We start from the raw sequence: 22,707 nt of genomic DNA, 5'->3' as shown, positions 1-22,707 counted from the left end.
AGTATCCAGGCACCTAACTCCCCTTCGAAACCATTGGTGCTGGTGCATCTGCAAGAGCATCCAGGCAGCCCTGATCAGCATCACTCCCACCTGCCATCACCAGTGCCAGCAGGCTTGAATTTCAAACAACCTGCACCTTCAGCAGCACTTACTCTAAGGTGAAGGGAAAGTAAAGCATCACCAAGCCACAAGAAGTTAAATGACTGCACAACACGGTGCCTGTTGACCAGGAGGTGGGAGCACAACTTGCATGAAACCCACTCAAGCATGCCAAACAGGCTGAACCGAAAAAAACAACTTATTGCAGGAATTATTACAGATGGAATAGCCCTTACATACTAAAAATACTGCTTTTCAAAAGAAGACAGAACTACTTTGCACGAAAAGGAGGAGGAGATCCACAAGAGGCTTGTTTCACTTTAAATCAGTTATGTTAATCAGTAAAAGAAAGCTGGCTTAGATACTTCATTCAGTTTTAAGACCAGGAAGTTTGGTTATTTATTTTTGTGGATAAACTGACTAAAAAGACAAAATAATTGTAACTGCTACTAAATGAGGTATGAATCCACGTCAGTTTTGGTGAGGTTATGGCTTTGTTTTTAACAAATTTGCTTAACAATAAATCAACATTATTATAAGCATAAAATGCTTAAGAGCTTACCTTGAAAGGCATTTCTGATGGGCAGGCTGATCCTTGCTGTAAAATTTAGAGGTTGTCCTTTCTGGAACCTTAAGGATTTAATGAAATGTTTTAGGGTTGCTACTGATATTTTAGAGTCAGTTAATAAACTTAACACTTACCCTGTATCAATGCAAAAATAAGACTGACCAACATAAATGAATAATGCTTCAGTGGGACCTGTGGAGAGGTCTTCCATGATACCAACACTGGAAGCTGCAAGTCAGCAGCAGATGCTTCCCATTTGCTCCAAGCCTGTGCAATCTATCAGGGTGCAGACTGCAAGTGGTTTGCACCTTTCCTTAGAGTCAGCATTGTTCCTGGTCAATATTTAAATCAGACAGGGAAACGCATCTGCAGTCACTTAATGCAGCTTTCCCAAGGTGGTGGATCACCTTATGCTGCTACCAAAGGGCTGAGGGAAGAGAGAGACATGCACCCATCTCCCCAGAAGTATAAAATAAATACACGCATGCACGCATATACACATCCCTATACAAATATTCTTCTACTAGTTCTTAGAAATTCAGTTAAAAAGAGAACTAGACCACCACCTGAATTGCACAAACTAATGAGCTTTTCTGCAACAAAGCAGATTTTTAACCAAAGGCACAGCTACAAACAGTTGGTCCAACAGAAGAATTTTCGCAGATCCCACAGATATTATATATATATACACTTACACATAAACTCTGAACACTGACCCACTTATAAATTCATATCTTCTCTCTAGACTACTGAGACCCAGTTAATGTACAAGCAATGAGATTTTCACTGAGTTTCATAAAGTGCAGAGGATGGACACTACACAGCGCAGGGGAACTGAGCGGAGTGCTGTCAAACACTGACAGTGCCAAACACGTCGAGTTTCACATACCTTTGGGGGTTGTTCTTCATTCTGACTCACGCTCCAGAATACATCATCCTGCACAGGGCTGAGTGGCATCGTCACCATATCCGACAGTGAACTGCTGTGGTACACATCCTTACTAGCCCGGAAATTTTCACACTTGAAACAAATGAAATAAGTGTTCAATTGTACTCCCCTGCCTACATAACAGGTCCCAGTCTCAACAGATATCAATGGTTCTGTTTGCAAGATCAAATTTTTAGTAAAAAAGAGTATTGTGTTTGGCTACAGCCCTGCTTACCTTGTTCACTGTGAACTAAGTTATTCATTTCCAGCATGTGAGCATGTTAGGCATCAGTATTTCAATGTGAAGAGTACAATAAAAAGAAATAATAAAAATCTCCATGCTGTACATTTACCTTCCCTTCTTAAATTTATGGAGAAGCCAACAGGTCATTGGCAACACACAGCAAACTGCTTCACTGGATGATGCAAAAATTATGGTTGAGCAAGTATATCTCATTCAAACCTGACCAATGTTTCCATTTCAGAAGTCAGACAGTATAATCACTGAGGGAACCCACCTCCCCTAAGTTAGATGTTGACTTCCAAACCAGTCTTTGCAAGCCCACCATCAACTGAGAGTCAATGGAGACAAACTGCCAGCTGGAAGCGCTTTCAACTCTCCAATGGTTATGAGGGTGCCCTGGCCCTCCTCTGTAACAGGTTTTTCAACTACTGGAAAAAAATCAAACTTGAAAATGCAGTAAGAAAGAAATAAGAAACTATGCTCAGACTACATCTCAGGGGTAGTCGTGTCCAGGTGCTCCCAGGGCAACTGCCTATGTTTAAAAGATATCTTCAAAGGTACCAAATGGGAGCATTAGGACAGCAAATGTGCTCATCACAGAGTGGGGAGGCAGGAAGCAAATCAAATAACTTCTTATGGAGTCTTCATTCCAAGGGAACAACAAGCAAGCAGTGTAAAACTCAGGCTAAAACACTCAAAATTTGGTTCTCTGATTCTTTACATATTTAAAAGAAAAAAAAAAAAGGAAAAAAGATAAAAGAAAAGAAAAGAAGGAAAGGTCCCTTAAATTCTACACACTAATGATCTACTACACCAGCGTCTTCCAAAGGGGAAGAAAAGCAGAGAGCTAAAAATATCAACTGAATGTAGTGATCCTCCCTGAAATGAGAAATCCTCCTGGACACAAGACCGAGACAGAACACATGGAAATGCTGTGTGAGCTGGGCCCATCTTGAGGGGTTGTTATGCTAGAACCAATTTGAAGTTACAGGAATAGAAAAAATACTAAAGAAATGTCTGAAGCTATACCACTTTATGCTTTATCTTGTCAGATCTCCCATGCAAAGCAAGACCAGGGCTCTCTGGAGACACTCACAACCAGCAGGAACACCACGAGCTGACATCCTCCCCACGTCGGGAGGGAGCCCGTGCCCCGGCACGCTAACACTCCTCTGCTGGGAGGCAGAATCATGATGTAAGTGTAGCCTGGCTGTTCCTCCCGTTGTCACCAAAAGTGGTTTGCACCACTACCCCTAGAACGCTTTTTAAATTTTCAGTTGTTTACTTAATAACAAGTCAACATCTGGTTTCAAAATAGAGGGAGATAGATTTAGATTAGTTATCAGGAAGAAATTTTTCACAATGAGGGTGGTAAAGACTGTCCCAGGTTGCCCAGAGAGGTGGTGGATGCCCCATGCCTGGAAACGTTCAAGGCCAGGTTGGATGCGGCTCTGAGCAACCTGATCTGGTTGGAGATGTCCCTGCTCCCTGCAGGGGGGTTGGACTGGGTGGCCTTTGAAGGTCCCTTCCAACCCAAACCATTCTGTGACTCTATGATTTTCCATGCAGGATGTTCAACAGAAGCTCATGCCAAGCAAGAATTCAGTGGCCAGCAATGAGCTTAAGAAAAGCTTGGGATAATACACCCTAACCTCACAGTAACAACCCATAATCGCAGGTAGTCCACTCTGCTGCTAGGGCTTGGTGGTGAGGCAGCATGACATGCTCTGAAAGCAGCTGAGTTAAAACTACTAACCCACCCTCCTCTGTGGTCTGATCTTCCCCCTTTGAGTCCGAGATCCAATGCACAAAGAAAAGAGGCCACAAGATGACACAGCAACACACAAACAACTCCTAAGCCTGATCCGAATGCCGCTCTGCCATGGGTACCACTTGCTAAATCCCACAGAGGCAACTGGAGAGATGGATCTGAAACTGTACATCCATCCACCCGGGAGTCCAGCACAAACTGAGAGCTGCCAAGAATAAAACAAGTGCTCTAACTGTATATCCTCGTTGAGGGGCTGAACAAATGCATGAACAAAGTGCTGTGGGAAATGTAAAGGCAGTAAAATTATTCCTGCCACTGCATGTTTTCAAAGCAAGTGGAGACTTCCAGCTTAAATAAGCTGTGCTCACACTTAGAGCAGTTTATTCCATTTCTACTTGCTGTCTTGTTCTTCTTTTGCTCAGACACGCTTACAGTCCCTTCACACGCAGTCCCGATGCGCCGTTCTGCTCAGGAACCACCGTACCTGTACTAACACAGCTCTCTGTGGCGCGGGGGTGCAAGGGCTGGAACTGCTGCCAGATCCCACCCTGGCGTGTGGCGTGGCTTCGTGCCCCAGCACTGCTGGCCACTGGAGGGAAGGCTGGATGCCGTCACACTTCTTTTTTCGGTCCTCGGCCTGAGAAGGAGAAAAGCAGCATGTCGCACACTGAGCCTCAGGGTTTGCAGCCTGGATGTTCTCCAACAGCAGCACAGCATGCATCAACGCTGATGGACCTCTTCATCAGGGAGAGGTCAGCCCTGGTACAATATGAACTGTTACTGCCTCTCCATTTGTAACTCTTCCTTTTCCATCAAATTTCCAAACTGCAGCAAGAAAAAGGGCCTGAGTTGCCATCTGCAGTATTCTAGGCCATCCTGTTTGCTGCAGGCTGGGATTTTAGCCGGGAGGAATCATCGGTCTGTATTTACTTCTCTTTGTCAACATGCAGCCTGTTTCGTGGTGCATTTACCTCTGGTGTCGGTGGGACCAGACACAGCACAGAGCGGGCTCACATCCGCACACCTGAGGGGAAACGTGCCCTGACTGCCTGCGACACGATGAGACGTGCAGCAAAGACAAGGAACTGCCAAGAAAGGGTTCTGTGGCCCCAAACACTAAACTCAAGGCCTTGGAGGGGACTCGAGGTTTTTTTGTTTGTTTTTAATGCCTCAATGCAACAACAATTCTGGAGAGGTTTTGTATATCAATAATTGGTCCTGCAAATGCCACTGAGCTCTACAAAGCATGCAAACTTGTTCTTGAATAGGCTTTGTTTATCTGTTTATCCCTGTGTAGATCTCCCCCAGCAGAGCTACTAGCATCTCTTTGGCCAACAAACTGGGAAAGATCAATATCAACAAGAACAAATTCACTGAGTTATCACTGTAAAACCAGCCAAAATGATAAAGCATTTTTATATTGTTGTGAACAGTAATGACTGCTGACATAATTATGAAGTCTCAGACTTCAACCAAAAAATGCAATCCTCTACCACCAATTACGATTTTAGTGGAAGGATCCTTGACTTCCAAGAAGTTCTGAGATTAAATAAGTAATACTGTAGAATAATTTGTTCTTAAAACTAGAGCATATCATGGTAGCCATAACAACAATAGCCTCGTGCTGTGAACCTAAAAGGCAGGCAGCACTTTATCTGCAATTCGTGATATTTTATTTCACCGCTAAATTAAAAGTTAACAGTGACTGCACACGAAATTCCATAATACATTTCATTCTGCCAGAAAGGGGTAATTTACAAAACACAAGCCAAAACGCGAGATAAGTATTTAAGCCGACATTTTGTGGTTCTTTCGACTTCTAACTACAATGAAATAGGAAAGAAAGTTAAATTAACTCAACCGAGTTGCATTTTCTCTCCACATCCGAAAGCTGAGCAAAGGCAAGGCTGATGTTGACTTTGATGTTGTGTATTTAGCAAAAGCAACTTACTTCTCTGTCCACACCCAATTTACTCCCCAGCTGGAATAAGACTCAGTCCTCCACCATCAAACAAATACTGATTTCAGCAGGAGTTAATTCAAATTTCAGTAATAATCTGTTTAATCAGTCAATGCAATAAAGCCTTTGGAGCTAGGGCACTTGTTTTTTGACAGTTAAGTTTTACTACAAATCGAATCATTCTCTTGTTTTCACAAACTGCTATTCTCAAAAGAGCTTAATATCTTTTGTTTTCCTGATTTCACATCACTGCCTAGCTGTTTGCAGACTCTATTCAGTTATCAAAATTCATCACTTCAACCATCCTAGCAGTTTCATGTAACTGTCTATCAATATTGAAAATTTCAGCTAAGGGAAGCAGTTGCAGCATGCACGCAGCCATGCACACACACGAAGAGGTGACAAAGAGGGCACTGGCTTAAGGATTGCAACAAGATGTTAAGAAGCAGCGCTCTGCATTCCTCCTACATACATGTATGTGCATGAGCTCTCCTCATGCCTTTGCTTGGGTATTTTGTGAAGATGCTTTGCCCTGAATGCAGAGACCATCACATCCACTATTCTACTTAGACACAGCAACCCAAGGAGGCACCTGTGAGTTGCTGACATTTTTGACATCGACCCAGACTTTAGTAACACAACAAACCGCACCAGCTGTAGAACTGGGCTCATAAGCTGGGATTAAATCAAAAGGAAAAGTAAGTGTGCTAGGAATGATGAGAGAACATATGTGAAATGGACCCACAGCTTTTCACAATACGATAACAGTAAGCAGAACAAGTTGGTGGGCAAAAATACTTCCAGAGTTAGCAAAAGAGTGAAATGCATTACAACTCTTAATCAAGGACTATACGTGGCCTGCCCCTGACCCATCCAATCTTATCTACCTAAAATCCTGGGAGACAAAGAACAAGAAAAGGCATGGCATTGGGGCACAGAGGTCTCTGCTTGGGAGGCATGATGCTGTTCTGTGTCTGGGTCAATCTGGTAAACCCTAAAATCAGGCAAAGACATCTGTTAAACCTCAGATAGTACTACCTTAACTCATTCCTCTTTGGAAGACAAGGGAATGACATCTGGTCCAGAAGGACCTTGCTTTGCCACTCACCATTGGAACCCTTCTCTGAACTCGAGAAGAAGTGACAAAGCAAACTCGTTTCTCTTATCCTCTACATTAGTGGAAACCTAAGGCTTTACTACAGCATAAGTGTGCGGTAAGACAAGGGTCAAACTCCCTTGATTTAGGTTTAAAAATCAGTCTGTTCTCTGCTTCAGCATTATCACAGCATTGTAAACTGGAAAGCACCAAAAAACTACATTGGCCAAGACGGTACCTCTCTGCTTGTGCTGCTTGATGGAGGATGCACTGCTGAACTTGAACCCTTGGAAGGCTCCTTCTTCTTCTGCTTGTGGTCATGCTGGAGAGACAGCAGCTGTGTCTGATCTTTGGGGAGAGTTCGATGCACCTTCCTGTTGTGCTGCACATCTTCCACCTTCTGAAAGCAGAGTGATGAGTTTCAGAGAGAACAATGCCTTGCAGGACAACCAAGCTGACCACTGGAAATACTGGTTTTTCAAAGAACAAAGCAAACACAATTCCAGCAGGGCTGACAGAAAAGCCACAAACCCGAGCAACAGGAAGCATAAAGTGACCCCAAATGCTCTGTGTTTGGCTTTTGAGACAGCACATCAGAAAATACTATTTTTTCTTCTTACTTCTCCTAAAACCAGAGGGCTTTAATCAAACATTCCATGCTTCTCTGTGATTACAAATCAGTTTGCTACTTAACATTAGAAAAACATTGTGGCCAAGGTGCCAGACTTAACAATGAGACTCCAGCTTTAAAATTAACATCTGCTCCATTTTTATTTGTGAAAAAGAAACAGTCCTGGTTACAACCCGAACAGAAGCTGGAATATGGAGGTTTAAGCTTAGGTTGATCTGATGCTGTAAGCTTTCAGGGTAAAGATATTTTAAATCGGACTGAAGTGACTGAAGACCATTTCAGCACAGAGAAATAGCAGGGACGGAAGTGGGAGAGGCAGTGTCACTGCTGTAGATTAAGAGGATGACTCAGTAACAGGTAAGTTAACTCAAGAGAAGGCTGAATCTGAGAACAAGAGGCAGTAAATGCATTTAAAAAGTCCCTCACTGGTCTGTGACTCAGAAGACGCGAACACGCTCAGGGAACTGAGGAAGACATCAGCTACAGGAACAGGGAGCTGTGAATTTCTGTCAGTAAACATTTTTTTCATACCTGCTTCTTTTCTGGTTTCCTCTGTCCATCTGCTATGAACCGTTCATCTTCCACAGCCCTTTTGTCTTCTTTACAGCTCTCCTCTTTCCTCTCAATGGCCTTGGCCTCTGGCCACCTCTGCTCACACTCCTGCTGCCTTCGTAGCTCCTGCTCTCGCCGCTGGTGCTGGAAGAGAGCCAGGGAGTAACACCGCTTATTTTACTTTACTTTTGTACCCACCAATTACTTATGCCAGTGCTCATTAATCACAAGGCCTGTTTTCCTGCTACACAGTCTCTAGCAGGGGATACTCTATGCGCTGCGCAGCAGCAGCCGACAGCCACGAGCTGCCACCACTATGACTGCCAAACCCGAAGTGAAACCTTTGCCCTTTTGGCAGCCGAGGGCAGATCTGCCATTCATTTAAGCAGGCAGGCGAGATCTCTGTGACGGCTGACAGCTAATCTAATGACAAATGTCTTCCCGTTGTTTCGAGAAGGAAGGGTTTTTCCAGAGTCCCCTCATTTTGCTGGAGCAGCACTGTGCTTCACAAATGCCAGCTCCAAGTGTTTGCACAATGCTTGAATTTCATCAGATGCTCATGAGAAGAGACATACTGGCGATTTAGCAATGCCTCCAACACCACAGTGCATCAGACAGCTGAACAGGCAGCGGCTATCTTGTAACATCTTAAACAGAAGCAGGGCCAGGACTCTGGATCAGACAAACAGACCCCAAATTGGGCAACACACACGAGAAAGAAATCAGTATCTCTCATCCCACCTGCCTGGGCTTCCACCATCAAACAAATTCCAGCAAAATGCCCTTCCTCTTCCTCTCCCAAAGCGGAGGGGCAGGTTGTCAGCAGGAAAAGGATTTGAAATAATTTTAAATGATTGTGTTCAAAAGTGACACAGTTCTCCCAAGGCTAAAGACTACAACCCAGGTTCTGCTGACAAGTTAACACATCCTTCTTGCCTTTCAAAGCCTACTCTATACAGGCAGTTTTTATTTGTGATGAGACACAGGACAACAATACAAGCCAGTCCCTACATCCTCCAGCCTCCTCCTCTGCTCTTTCTGCTGCTCGATCCGTTTCTGCCGCTCTGTCAGCAGCTGCTTCTTGTATTTCTCCTGGTCCTTCAGCTGCTGCTGCTGGCGATGAGGGTCAGAACGGTTTTTGTTCTCCTGTTGCAGCCTCAGAAATTCACGACGGAGAGTTGACTCCCCCGGGAGATTAACTATGGAGCTGAAACAAAGAGGAGAGTTCTACATGACTAAACATAACATTAAAGAGAGAACAAAAGGTGCACTGGGAATTGCTTGTTGTCCTGTTAGCAAATTAAGAGGTTCCGATAAATCTCCAGCGAGCTGACTACGCATCCGCACTTACTGTGCTACAAACCAGCCTGAAGCTGATTATTGGGTTCTTCAATTGAAAGTTTCCTCCCTATTGCAAGGGAACCAAGAAGCAGCTTACTACGGACCTCTTACACTCAGCGGTTACATTTGATAGCTACAAAACTGTTAAAGCTACCAGAGAGGATACAGGAGATAAGGATTCAGAGCAAGTTAAGAAAGCCATTCTGGCTGAAGAGGGCTGCCTTCAACGAGAACAGCTTGGGCAGTCAAAATTTCTGTTCCAGTAATAAAATTAACCTTGGTTCTCCTTCATCTTCATTCAGCTCATCATCTTCCTCCTCACTTCCACTGTAATCATAGTCCGTTTCTTCTAAAAAAAGAGAACAATAAACAAACTCCAGTGGAGGATGCTGTTATTTAAGATACAATCTTGAACTTTGTTTCTGAGCACTCAACCTGAACTACGTGTAGCTCAGCAGGAATTGAAAAGCCACAGGTTGCACTGGGAGGCTGAGGGGAGGTAGGATATCCACGTACATAATTCAAAATCTAGTTCAGACAAAGTTTCAGGGCAGCTCCTTTACACACTCCCACCTTTTCCCTTGACTGACTGTATCGGTTTTGCAAAACTAACCTATTTCCTTAATCTGAAATAAATTAGGCTAAACCCACAGAGAAATCCAACCCCCATAACAACACCAGCAGAGAGGCTCTCAGAAAAAAATGCAGATAGAACATAAAAGACTTCGACTGTCCTCTGCTATCGTATACCTGTTGTATGGCTTAGCTGAGGCCTTCAGTAAATCCAGGTTTCCTTTTGTATCAAAAGGAATAGTTAGAAAAAGAAACAGAGGTAATAAATTAATGCTAGTTTTAGTACAGTGGTTCAGAGAAGCTGACCCACGCTTGTGAAGTTCTCTTTAAGATTAATATGAAAGCAGCTTTTAAGGGATAATTTCAAACTGGTCCTATTCTACATTCCTGGCTCTACGGCACGCTAAAATGGGACTTAAATTTTTCTTGAAGTGTATACTCTGGCAATTTCACACTGTTCTCCCTTTCAGGGGAGCTTTGACTAAAAATAGTGTTTTTTCAGGTCAAAATATAAATATCTATCAAGAAGTGATTGTTATCACTCCATTTTCACCCCCTCAAGGGAATTTGTGAGGAACTCTAACTTGCTACCTTCCCATTCAAACGTGCTTTGAGATTCATAGCTGAAAGAGGTGGCGGGACTTGCAACTACTATTGGAGTCAGTAAATCTACACTGCAACAGCAATTTCATTTTAGGCATAAATACTCCTGTTGTCAAATCAATATTTGGAGTTTATAAGTCACTTTCCAACCGTACAGCGCTTTCAGAGTTTGCCCTCATAGTCCCTGATCTTTCCCGTGCCCCTGTCAGTATAAAATACACAGAAGAGGAAGAGCAGAGAGAGGGCAGGGAAAATCTGTGGCCAACAGGCTACAGCTCCCTCTCCACTTTGCACAGCGCTTAGTCTGCTGTGCACAGGCATCTATACAAGGATCATCCTCATTCCAGCACTGCGTCTTCCAGGTTTTGCTCTGAAGCGTAAGGCTAGCATTTGGAACAAACTCAGATTCTCTATTCCTTCAGCCACTCTGTGAAGATGATGATTCACTATACCCATTCGTGTTTTGTTGGACCTTGGAGGCCTTCGCGAGGTCTCGTTTGTGCGCTCCACTGCAAAACACTTGAAGAGCATTTCTGCCCCTAAAGAAGTTTGCCCACAAGCTAAAATTATATGGAGATGAAACATGTAAATTAAATGGATTGGGGACAAACAGATGAACTAAGAGACCAGGAAACACTTGCTGAGTACTACTCAGATACTCAAGATACTTAGATACTAGACTTTACTTGGACTCTCTGCTCACATTAGTGCTAGGGTTGCTCTCAGTGAATCAGAGTCAGTCAGGCTCCAAAGACTTTAGCACTTAAACATCATTAAGGACTTGGGATTCACCAGAGATCTTCAAAACGACCCCACTGCTATCAAGGACAATCCTTTGTCACAGTTTTCCTGGTTCCAGTATTTCAGCTGCATCCACCTTGTACTCTGGTACCAAAACTGGAAGAGGACCTACTCTCTGCAGTGCCTTTTGTTTTGTTTTTGCCACGTTACCCTTTTCTCCTTTTTTCTTCCTGGTCCTGTCCAGGTGGTCTTTCAGCATGATGCGCACGTGCCGTTCATTCTGCATGTCTCGGATGAAAGAATGCTTAAGCAAGGTTTCAGTGGACGGACGATGCAAATAGTTTTTTACAAGGCAGCTTTCAACAAAGTTTAGGAATTTCTTTGACCTGAAAAAGATAGATAATTGGAGGAAAATAATAATAACTTTCAACTTGTATGCCAAGCACTACCCCGAGTGATGGAAAGCACTAACTCCGCAAGGCTTCCTTTTGCACTGGAACTGTGCAGGACAACTTGAGTTTTGCCACCAGTGTCTCTCTTGAGACCAGCACAGTGCTGAGGGCGAACGATGGGGAACTTCCCCCAGTGACTGCCCTTTCGGTGGGGTTACCCTGAATTTACATATGGATCAACAAAACCACAATGTGGTCAACATAACTCTTTCAAAAATGCCTTTACCTTTCTGAGACAGTGAAGATTCTCTTTATACATTTCATTTAAAATACAAACAAATTCTCTGTAGGCCACAGTGATTGCCATTAGCCCCACAACGTCCATGCAGTCTTCTGACACAGCACTGACCCCAAGCAGACCATCTAAGCCTGGCCTAAACTGCGATATCAGCCACTCACGCCAAACTTTAGCAACCGCAATGACAGCAGTTGAGGCAGAGTTCAAAAGAAAGGTGTTGCTTCCCAAAGGTAAACTACATCTGCACCCATGGCCTAACCCAGCCTAGGAAAAATCTCACAGATCACTGTAGGATTTAACAAGATTACTGTTTCCAGACAAGACAGCTCAAAATCCTCCTCAGCTCAACACAGCAAAAATACAGTTTTTACACATCTTGTTACCATTTTCTGGATTTCAGCTTCGGGGGTGGGTTCCGTGGGATGAGGAAGAGTGCTCTCATGGGGTGCATGTCACACAGTGCTGCAAAGGAAACCACAAGCTATTGAAGGGTACGTGTCCACCCCCGTGTCCCTCCCACAGACTGACCACGCTGACCCAGCCAGGCCAGGAGCCTGGTTCTCCCGACGGAGAGGAACAGTTCTCCACAAACACTCCCACTTCCAAAAGCACAGCATCCGCTGCAGAACTGCACCGTTAGTCAAATAAATTCACACTACAGCCAAGAAATAAAGCCTCTGAGAACACAGAAATCTTTCACGACAACATGCTGTTACTGCCAGCTAAAAGAGATTTGAAAGAAAGGCTGCATGGCAGGGACAAGTACAACTTTCTTTGTACTTTTTATACATAAAGCTTCAGAAGGACATAAAAAAAGCTCACCTCCTAATACAGCAGAGGGTGTTTTCACATAAATAGAAGTTAAAGCTGGGACTGAAATACCTACCCAGTTTCTCATGACTGGCTTATGGCTCAGATAAATGATAAGCTAAATTTTAACCAAACTCTCAGCTACATCATTGATGTCATAAGAGAAAATGTAGGATGAAGAAAACCTGATGCAAAGCACAGAGCTCATAAACTGCACCACTGGCACGGAGTGTAACGACTAAGCACACATTTCATCTATTCTGTGTTTCGGGAGTGTGAGCACCATTATCAATCTGCAACAGATTCTACTCATGCGTTCAGATGCTGGTTTCTCTCCAGCCCAGCGTACTTCTCTTCTGTGTTACTGCTGTGGAAAGTTGAAGCTACAAATAAAGTAAATACCATCATATCTCATCTATCCCAGGCATTTCGTACAGAATTACGAGTGTTGTCCATCTGTCACGGAGAAATATCGGAGGTCAGAGGTCTTCCTTCACAAAACAGAGCTACTGAATGACAACTGACAGGAAACATATGGAGGCTGACTTCTTATAATATACAGATGTGATTCTCTTAACAAGAACGGACTTACAGCATCACAGAACTAGTAGAAGTGAGAAGACTGTGATCTGGTAAAGCATTTGCTGCCTTCTATTAATTCCCCTGCCTGCATCCACCTGCCATCATTTCTCCAATTGGGGTTCCAGTTTTTACTTTTTCCTTCATATTTTCAAAAGCAGATGACACAGTGGGGACAGGGGGCAGACGAGTTCTAGTTTCTAGCTATGGGTCCCAGACATCGTTGTACTACAGTAAACAAAACATAATGCAACAGAAGATAATCCACAGCATTTCCCTGCCAAAACTACTGAAAACATCAAATATAAGTGGCATGAGGAATTAGCATGCAAAGCTACAAAGTCCCTCTCAAAGAAAACTCCCCACGGACTCACGTCTCAGGACTAAGCCTCAGCTAGGCTGAAGCACAGTGTCTGCAAGTGCTCCTGAACTCCAGCTGGCTCCTGAGCGCTGCTAAAAACCAAGTCTGACGGGAGAAAAGCCAAGCGTGCTTTTTGAAAACACAGCCTACGTGCTCTCCAGCTCAGGCCAGAGTATAATTTATTTCATCTCCTGCGCTCTCAGCAGTGACCGGATATCCCAGCACATCACATCTGCTTTGCGAGTGCTGGTGCAAAGCGACCGGTCCTCTGCAGAAATGCAAACGCACGAGGTCTTTGCACCCACACTGCAGCTGCTGATCTCTGCCCACCAGCTGCGAGAGGCTAACCAGGGGAGCGAGGGGGAGGCGAGGGCAGGCTGTAAAACTACGGTAATCTGCTGTCAGGTTGAGAATACGGTCATGGACCAAAGCCATTACGTCAGCAAACAACAGTATTCATCCCAAAACCTGTCAGAATCCAGTCAGTCCCAGAATAAAAACATAACCTTCAGGCTTAGCTTCTCCCACTGCTGTATTTTTTTTTTCAGTGACCTAAACACAAAGCCAGTCTTGTCAATTTTTTCTGCTAATGTGTCAATCACTTCTGCTTAGCTGTACCCACAGGCACTGATCAACAAAGTGATGCTAACAAGAGCGCTAAGAAAAAAAAATTTTATTTCCCTAGGAAATGAGGGCAAGGAATCAAAATATAGACTTAAAGGGTCAAAAAGGAAAAGGAAAGCAAAAAAGCCCAGACAAGAAAAAGTAATAGATTATTTTTAAAGATACAGCCAGAACCAGAATTTTTTACATCTGTGCATTGGCCAAGCAGGAGTTATTTTAACACAGAACATGTTCACAGAGCAGAGACACCCCCACCTTTATACCAAATCACTTACGAGGAGCTCCTTCAGCCATCTCAATAGCAGTGATTCCCAGAGACCACAGGTCACTCTGCAGGAAAAGAAACATTGCACATTGCATCTTGCAGCATTCAAGCTTTTTTGTTGTTGTTGTTGTTGTTTTCTTTTAGGCTTTGGGTTTTTTTACAGTATCCCTAGATTTCTCCTGGATCAGGTCGTTTTTGTTGGAGTGGCATACATCCAGCTCCCTCCCAGTCCCAACTGAGCGCTTAGGAGAAGTGCTAATAGCCGTAAGCTTCCCATTTCCCATGCAGCTCTGAACAGCTGATTCATCATTTAAGCAGCCAGCCCCAAAATGTAGACTTTCTGCATCCAAAAAAGAAGAGCCAGAACATATCAGGCACTGTTTAAATACATCTTAAACCTTTTAAAAGTGTTTTCATGAGGCAGTGAGACATAGCAGTACCTCGCCCTCATGCTCTCGGTCAAAAAAATTATTGGTCTTCATGCTTTTTTCGGAGCAGCCACTGCTAAGTTTCTACACTGATGGAACAGAAATTATAGTCAGGCCTTGGGGTCTGACTTTTTCTGTCTACAAAGTCTCCAGTCACATGTTTTTGGGTACATGAAAGGAGAGCACAATCACGCAGTCAGATTTACACCGCAGTGTTTGTTCAGCTCGGTTAACTTAGAGCAGAGTTTCCTTTATCAGCTTATCTGGATGCTAAGGCCTGGGTTTTGATGATGGAAGATAAATCAGAAACACGACCAGTGACTGCAAAAGCTTCACACGTTGCCACTTGATTAATCATGTGCATTATTTTACTACTTTTTGTGTCTAAATGTTGCCACATGAGAGGCACATGAGCAAACCAAATTGCAAGGCTTCTCTAAAACTATCTTTTAAAAGGGGAGTGACAGAAGACAAACCTTCAAAGATTAGAAGCAATCTACCATTACAGGAATGGCTGCTCACATCGAGCTTGGCACTTTATCTAAATCTAACTTGACCCACAAAGCCTTCTCAGCCCAGCTGCTCTGAACCACTTTACGCAAGCTGAAAACCAGTTTGCATCATGGTTTGCAGAGGGATTGGACAACGAAACTGGTGGGAATTTAATAAATTTGAGATCATAGAACCATAAAATTGGAACCCTAACCATAGAATGGTTGGAAGGGACCTTCAAGGGTCATCTAGTCCAACTAGGACTAGATGCAAGGAGCAGGGACATCTCCAACCAGATCAGGTTGCTCAGAGCCGCATCCAACCTGGCCTTGAACGTTTCCAGGCATGGGGCATCCACCACCTCTCTGGGCAACCTCTGCCAGTCTTCTACCACCCTCATTGTGAAAAATTTCTTCCTAATATCTAACCTAAATCTACCTCACTCTATTTTGAAACCAGATCTTGACTTGTTATTAAGTAAACAACTGAAAATTTAAAAAGCGTTCCAGGGGTAGTACTGCAGCTTTTGGTGACAGCAGGAGAAACAACACAGCTACAAAGAATCTTGGTTTGAAGTTTCAAAGCATGAGAGGCAAACAGGCAAAAGGGAGGATGACAGCAGTGTTTGTGAAGGTCAATGTGTGTATATATACATATTTAAGCATAAATATTTTTACTCATTTGTTATCACTTTTTTAATCAGAGCCGGAACAGCAAGAAGTTACAGAGTGGCTTCCTGCTACTTTGCTTATCATACCAGCTATAAAACTCTGTAGTAAAGATTGGCCCCATGTCACCTTCTGAGTCATGGCACTGCCTCCATAAGTGCTTCCAAAACTCTCCGCTGATCAGTTTTAAACTACCATCTGCAGAATCCATTCGGAAGCAGACATAAATGCATGCAGATGAACTATGATTATTACTGAAGGCAAAGAAACCTCAAGAATTAGGGGATCATGTTCCTAATGCTTATAATTTCTGAAGAGTACACATTCTGAAAAGGAAATCAACTCGGCAGAGGGAATGAAGAGACTAATTCCTTGAGGTTTCAGTGGAAGATTTACATGGTATGAAAAATAAAATAAAATCCAAGAACATTCTTTGGTCATGACTGGCACTCACACAATGTGACCTCACTGTGCCAGTGCAGCACAGAAGGTCTATTTGTACAGCTAAAATTATTACTGTGGTTTAAAAGGAGGGAAGTTTGAACTTTTCAAATGCAGTACTTGAGCAAGATTTCAGCAATAACCTGCATGTTTTGCTACCTTAGACCCGCCTCACTAAACAAAACCACATTACCTTATGCAGAGTTGGAACACTTACTCTGTAATCGTATGTAGAGTCTGGGTTCTCCTCACAAGCAATGACCTCAGGTGCCATCCAGTATGGTGTGCCAATAAATGTGTTTCTTCTCCCTATAGTCCTATCCAGTTGAGCGCTTACACCAAAATCCACTGAAAAGCGAAGCAGAGGTAAAGAAATTAATGGAGAGTTGTATCCCCAGAGCATTTGCTTGGTTACTTTCATACTGTTCAGATACCAAACCTTTGGGCTACAATGCATATCAAATCTGAGTTCCTCCAGTACATCATCTCCAATAGTCGAAATTTAATTGCCTTTTTTTTTTCTTTTTGGCAGAAGGATCAAATAAATGGCATGCTAAGTCTGCCAGGCAGGTTACAGCAGACATCAGCTGCTCTAGGAAGAGCGTAATTACACAATAATTTATGCTTAATCTAAATGCTACATCGAGTAGGACTCCAGGTCTTTAACTAGTATTTGAAAGGAAAAATACTATCTACAGAAAAGGCAAATTTGGATGTGTCTAATAAAACCATTTGTGAAAGCTGGAAAGAACTATCATATCACTTCATTTTGAGGTGTCTGGAATAACTCCTTCTCTACATTCATACACTATCTTACAACAAGCTGGAGAGTATACTAGTTTATTCTGATCTTAGACTCATTACAATGAGAGAATTGTGTGGTGCTCTTTGTGCTGAAAAGGGTGTTACTTTCATCAGGATTGTATAGCAAAATGGTTTTGTTCCGATACAAAGAAGGGTCCACACAACCAATAATTATGTGATTGTATTTTTCTTTGAAAAAACCTCTAAGACACACTAATTGGATCCACTGGGCATAGCACTTGAGTGTTATTCACAGAGAAGACAAAATAAAAGGGAAAAGAAAGGACTGAAAGGAGATAGCCCTATGGTCACCACTAAGAAGCAGATTTTCTCACTTACATTATCTCATTTCAGATCATCTCCAAACCACAATCATTTGTACCACTATAATTTAATGTGCTTGTTTAGCAAACCTCCTCCAACAGTTAAGTTGGACCTGACCTTTGGGATCATCATGCGTTCCATGCTTCTTATGGGTTCCACTGAAGTGGAATGGAACTGGACTGTGGACCTCTTGGGTTGCTAGCTTCTTACTTTAAGACACAAAAGCTAAATCTCTCTGGAAACAACTCTGGTTTTGTATTTGTTTGGTGTTTGGTTTTGGTTTTTAATTGTTCTGCTTAGTAGATGTGTTTTATCTTTATCCAGAGTGAGAAAGGTTTAACTTTCTTGTCAGTTATATGAAGAATGGTAGGACTAGTAACTATACAAGACCATAAGCACACACAACCCCGCATCTTGCAACAGCTGAAAAACAGTACATTATCTTGTAGAGACTACAAGCAAAATCTTGTCTTCATTTAACACAACAGCAAAACTCCCTTTGACTTCAGCGAAGCCAAGATTTCACCATGAGGTTAAACCATGAGATTTAAACTACTTATTTTCACTTGCTCCAGCCAAACATCCTACCCCACATCCAAAGGCCATGTTCATTATTTTTGCTCTCCAATTTTACAGTGAATTCCTTCAGTTAAAGAGAGAGGGAGCATAAAGATCATCCCAAATAAGAGAAGTGCTCTCCTTGAGACCGCTCTTTTAAATCACTGTCATGTGTTCGCTGTGATGTCTTCCCAAAATATGAAAGGAATTAGCATAATTTATTCCCCCAACTTTTTTATTTTGGAAGACTTCACATGTCAGGATCTGCTGGGAAGGCTTGATGGTGCTGTGACTTACTAGACAGGTCCTGTCTTCGACTGCCCAGAAGTAGCTGTATTCCCCACAGCCTGTGAGTGACATCCTTGCAGAACATGTCACGTTTTCAGCTCTTTCTACATGACAGACACCTTATAAACACAAGCGTTAATGAATGCTACTTGGCATATTTGTTGCTCTTAGGTTACTGAAGGGTGTTTCCAAGACAAGATGGAAATCTTAGATTTTTCCAAACAGGTTTCTAGCATGCATTTAAGGAAACTTACCCAGTTTTACTTCTGCATTTTCTGTGAGAAGAACATTCTGTCCTTTAATATCTCGATGGATGACATGGTGAGCATGAAGATGTGCCAAGCCCTAAAAGAAAACCAGACTTTCCTTATTCTTTCTTCTTATCATTATCATGAGTGTGGCATTGTTGCCTTTTCACACTTTTACTCTTCTCAGGCTTTATTCACAGGGAAAGCCTTTTAGGTGGTATTAGCAACTTGAAGATGAAGACCCCAATTTTGGGGAGGAGAGAGGACAGCGACTGCAAATTTGATTGTCTCCTTCACCCAGAGGCCTGACAGTAGAGGAGCCTTTCTGAAGTCAAGTGTGACGAGAACAAGGTAACAATATTTAATATTCTGTCTCAGAATCAAGGGATGCTTCCTTGTGCTCTGTGTTAAAAGCAAACAAACGAAGACAAGAGTAATGCAGAATGCTCTGTATGAGGACCTGAGACAGCTGCTGGCTGGCCACAGCTGCATTCAGCAAAACCCTACTCAATGGTAAATGGGTCACAGAAAGTTCAAAATACCATGTCAGACCTCTTTTTGAGTGCAGCAAGTATTGTTTTCACTCAGATAATATTTGTAATATTCTGTCTCCTCCTTCGTTCCAAAACTGTCCATGGTTAAATGAGCATAGATACAAAGGAACAGACTGAAACAACACATTCCAGTAAGCCAAGGGATGTTTCACCCAAAACGCTTAGCCTCTGTAATGTTAATAACTTCAAACAGAGCATCCACCCAGCTTCTAAATTTTCCAGAAGGAAACATTGTCAATCCACATGCAACTGTGTCATTCTGCATTGAAACAAGCATGACTAAATCCAATCTCATTTTACACCAGCATGCTGTTGTGGTTTTCAGTTGCATGAGCATAAACCAAATATTTTAACAACAATTGCTTCAGTAGATATAATACAGTCACACAAATGAAGAGCAACCTCACCAGGCCACTAAGATTTTTTTTTTTCATGGAAGAGGTCTCCCCATGCTCTCCAGCTATAGTTATTACAATCTGCAGCCTAATGCCAAATCCTTGTAAGATGGCCAGTGTTCTCTGCTGAGCATGCTTCCCAACTACTCTGCCCAAGAAGCAAAGATTTACTCCTATTCAAGCATTACTTTGGCATGCCATTTGAATCCCAGCTCCCAGAATACACATTTATCTTACCATTATTTAGAAAAGAAGTAAAACTCTATTACAAGGAAGATGGATCAGTAACTCTGTAATGGGTTTTGAATTTAGAATGACAGGTTCCAACATTTTTTTTCCAGGCTAGTTCACTCAATTACACTTGGGAATTGTTTTATCCTCTGTACTTTCCGGGGCGGGGCAGGGGTGGGGTGGGAAGAAAAAAAGCCATAGGAATGAAATATAGCCCCAAGAATTGTCTTGGGGAATACTGCCCCAGCAGGGCCACCTTTAAGATTCTGGAATGCTGTTTAGTCAATACTGCTTCCAATAGCATGGAAAAGAGGGCCCTGAGTGTGTGCAGGTAAAGGAGTTACGAACACAAAGATCTTACGCAGCATGAACAGCTGAAGTAATGAGCAGTAAGATCTCCTGATGTGGAGCACAGACTTACTGAAAACAATTTATTTTCTAGATGCCCAGAATCTGGACTTCCAGAAGACGGCTACTTGCCACAGGAAACAGGAATTTTCTGTTCTTCATACAGAAAATGGGATTACCTACAATAATATGGGATGTAAAGCAGCCATCATGCTGGCTCTTTGGGCTCTTCTGAACTCAAGGACCACAGCCCATGAGTCCCATGGATCAAAACCTTTAAACAATAACGCTCATTAGTGACCTATGTTAGTGACCAAGGGCTTGGAAAGGCCTTCTTGTTGCAAATGAGCAACAAAGTTCCGTTGGCATGACTCACCCTGAGAACTTCTCTGCAGATGTACGCAATCCAATCTTCCTTGAAACAGTTCCCTTTTGTCTTCTTCACCAGGTCAGTGACAGAGCCCGCACCACAGTACTCCATCACCAACTGCAGGAAGACAACACACCTTTACCACAGGACTGACAGGGTGCCAGCAGAGACACCACCTGCAAACACCCGCTCCACCAAAATCAAGGTGTGGCAAACTACACACGACCTTCCCGGATGCCAAGCGATACAAAAACTCATTTCCTGAATCACATATATTGCTGAATAAATAAAAAACCTCAGTAGTACTCCCCTCCTACTGCAGCTTATGGGTACTTTTTTTTTCCCCCCAGAAACTACAAAATCAGAAAACCAAGAGCTAATAGCACTGAAAAACATGGAAATTTTTTCAAAATCTGAAATTTCTCATTTTGCTGCAGAGCTTCAAAAATCTTGCAGCCAAAAAAAAAATGGAGGATTCATTTTTCTTCTTTGCTTTATTGCCAATTCCTCTATTCCCTCCTTAATTTTCCAACTGAAAAAACAGGAGAGGAAAGCAACAAGAAAAAGGAGATGGAGGGAAAGAGGGCAACCTCTCTTTCACTTTTGTTTAAAAAAAATAATTACAGAAATGTTTAATTTGGAAAAAAAAAAGCTCAAACAACAAATCAGAATGACAGCACAAGTCACAAGTATCATAACGTACTTTATGTCTATCCTCAAAGGAAATCATAGGGGATGGAAGATGTGTAGGGAGGAGAAATTTTTCTCTTATTTGTGTTATTCCTCAGAATAGTGACTTCAGAGTTTCACTGAGACAGAGTCCAAGCCAAGCATATTGGAGCTCTAAAGAAAGAAGCTGTAAATCTGATGAACAGAAATGATGCTGAACACTTACCCAAAGCTGATCATCTTGTCCTGCAGGACTTTTCTTTACGAATGCACCATAATATGTAGCAATATTCCGGTGATGGGAGTACTTTTTTAGCATATTTATCTCCAGCTTGATTTCCTCCTCTTCATTCTGTAGCAAAAGACAGCAGAAGGCTCCTTAGGTGACCAGAAATCACCGAGCTCCAGCACTGCTGGGCAGCCTCTGTCTTTGGAGGCTTTCAACACCCAGCCGGAACCAGCCCTGAGCAACCTGGTTTGATCCCATGGCTGACCCTGCTTTGAGCAGGATGTTGGACCAGAGATCTCCTGAGGCTCCCTCCAATCTGAGTCATCCTGTGATGATGAGACTGCGACTGAAGGACAGGCTCTTAAACTGAAGCACCCTGATCCACTGGTCCAAAACAATGAATTGCTAGGGTTTGACCTAAAGAATGGCCCAATTTGGGCTCAACAATCTCATATTGTCTCCTCAGGGGGCTTAGACAGGACCTATTACTCCCCCATTTGTGGTTTCTGTATGCACTAATTCGATCTTGGAGGAATTCACCAGACTCAGATGAAAATAAAAATATTCCTAACACTCCCCATTACTCAAATACTTGGAAAACCACTTAGTGCACACATCAGTCAATTTGTCTGCCCCGTCCCATGGAGGGTCTTGCTGGGAGGAAGTCAAAGCCAAGAATGAGGTGACTCCTCACAAATCAAACTCCAGAACCAGCGCAAGGTGAGGATTGGCTCCATCCTTCCAGCTGAGAGGCTAACCCACCTGGACCGTGCAGTTTTTTCCCCCACTCCTAACACCATGCCATCAGTTAAGTCTCTGGGGTGCTGGGGGCTAGCACACCCCAGGCACCAGCCAGATCTGCTTCCCCACCAACTTTGTCTCTTCAGGGAAGACATTCTCTTCTGCCCAGTACAGCCCCATCCACAAGACAACTAACAGAAACACAACTTTTAACAATTACATTAGAAGGAAATACCCTTTTTCAGAGAGAACTGCCTGATTTGAAGAGGTCCGCTCAGAGGGAGCTCGTGTGCTACACTGGCACCAAGAGAAACGGTGCACAATACCCAGTGAAGCACATGTGGATTTTGCTCTCTTATTTGCTTTAATAGGAAATGAGCGGTGCTGCAAGGTATCCTTGTATCGGTTAAAAGGAGTATGACAAAGCTGAAAATTAATTTACCTTGCTGCAAAACATCCCAGTCAGCACTCACTAGCTGAAGG

At 42.9% G+C, this 22,707-nt stretch overlaps 1 protein-coding gene across 2 annotated transcripts in view; it reads right to left on the bottom strand.

Moving 5' to 3' along the window:
* Nucleotides 1–22,707, bottom strand: part of NRK (Nik related kinase) — a 96,505-nt gene that overhangs the window by 34,886 nt on the left and 38,912 nt on the right. Inside the window, exons 4-17 of one of the 2 annotated variants that reach the window (XM_086756575.1) lie at nt 21,481–21,606; nt 20,592–20,702; nt 18,694–18,784; nt 16,683–16,813; nt 14,447–14,501; nt 12,181–12,259; nt 11,318–11,493; nt 9,467–9,539; nt 8,861–9,056; nt 7,829–7,993; nt 6,905–7,063; nt 4,095–4,247; nt 1,557–1,688; nt 662–729 (exon numbers count right to left, since the gene is read on the bottom strand). In XM_086756575.1, coding sequence (XP_086612701.1) covers nt 662–729; nt 1,557–1,688; nt 4,095–4,247; nt 6,905–7,063; nt 7,829–7,993; nt 8,861–9,056; nt 9,467–9,539; nt 11,318–11,493; nt 12,181–12,259; nt 14,447–14,501; nt 16,683–16,813; nt 18,694–18,784; nt 20,592–20,702; nt 21,481–21,606 — 1,715 coding nt within the window. Of the gene's footprint in view, nt 1–661; nt 730–1,556; nt 1,689–4,094; nt 4,248–6,904; nt 7,067–7,828; nt 7,994–8,860; nt 9,057–9,466; nt 9,540–11,317; nt 11,494–12,180; nt 12,260–14,446; nt 14,502–16,682; nt 16,814–18,693; nt 18,785–20,591; nt 20,703–21,480; nt 21,607–22,707 lie in introns of both variants that reach the window. The other variant, XM_086756574.1, reaches the window with a different exon arrangement.

This window comes from Chlamydotis macqueenii, chromosome 11, assembly GCF_036417535.1.
Source record: "Chlamydotis macqueenii isolate bChlMac1 chromosome 11, bChlMac1.mat, whole genome shotgun sequence".
Classification (NCBI taxonomy): domain Eukaryota; kingdom Metazoa; phylum Chordata; class Aves; order Otidiformes; family Otididae; genus Chlamydotis; species Chlamydotis macqueenii.
Note: the sequence above shows the minus strand (reverse complement) of the source record. Positions and strands in the feature narration are given on the sequence as shown.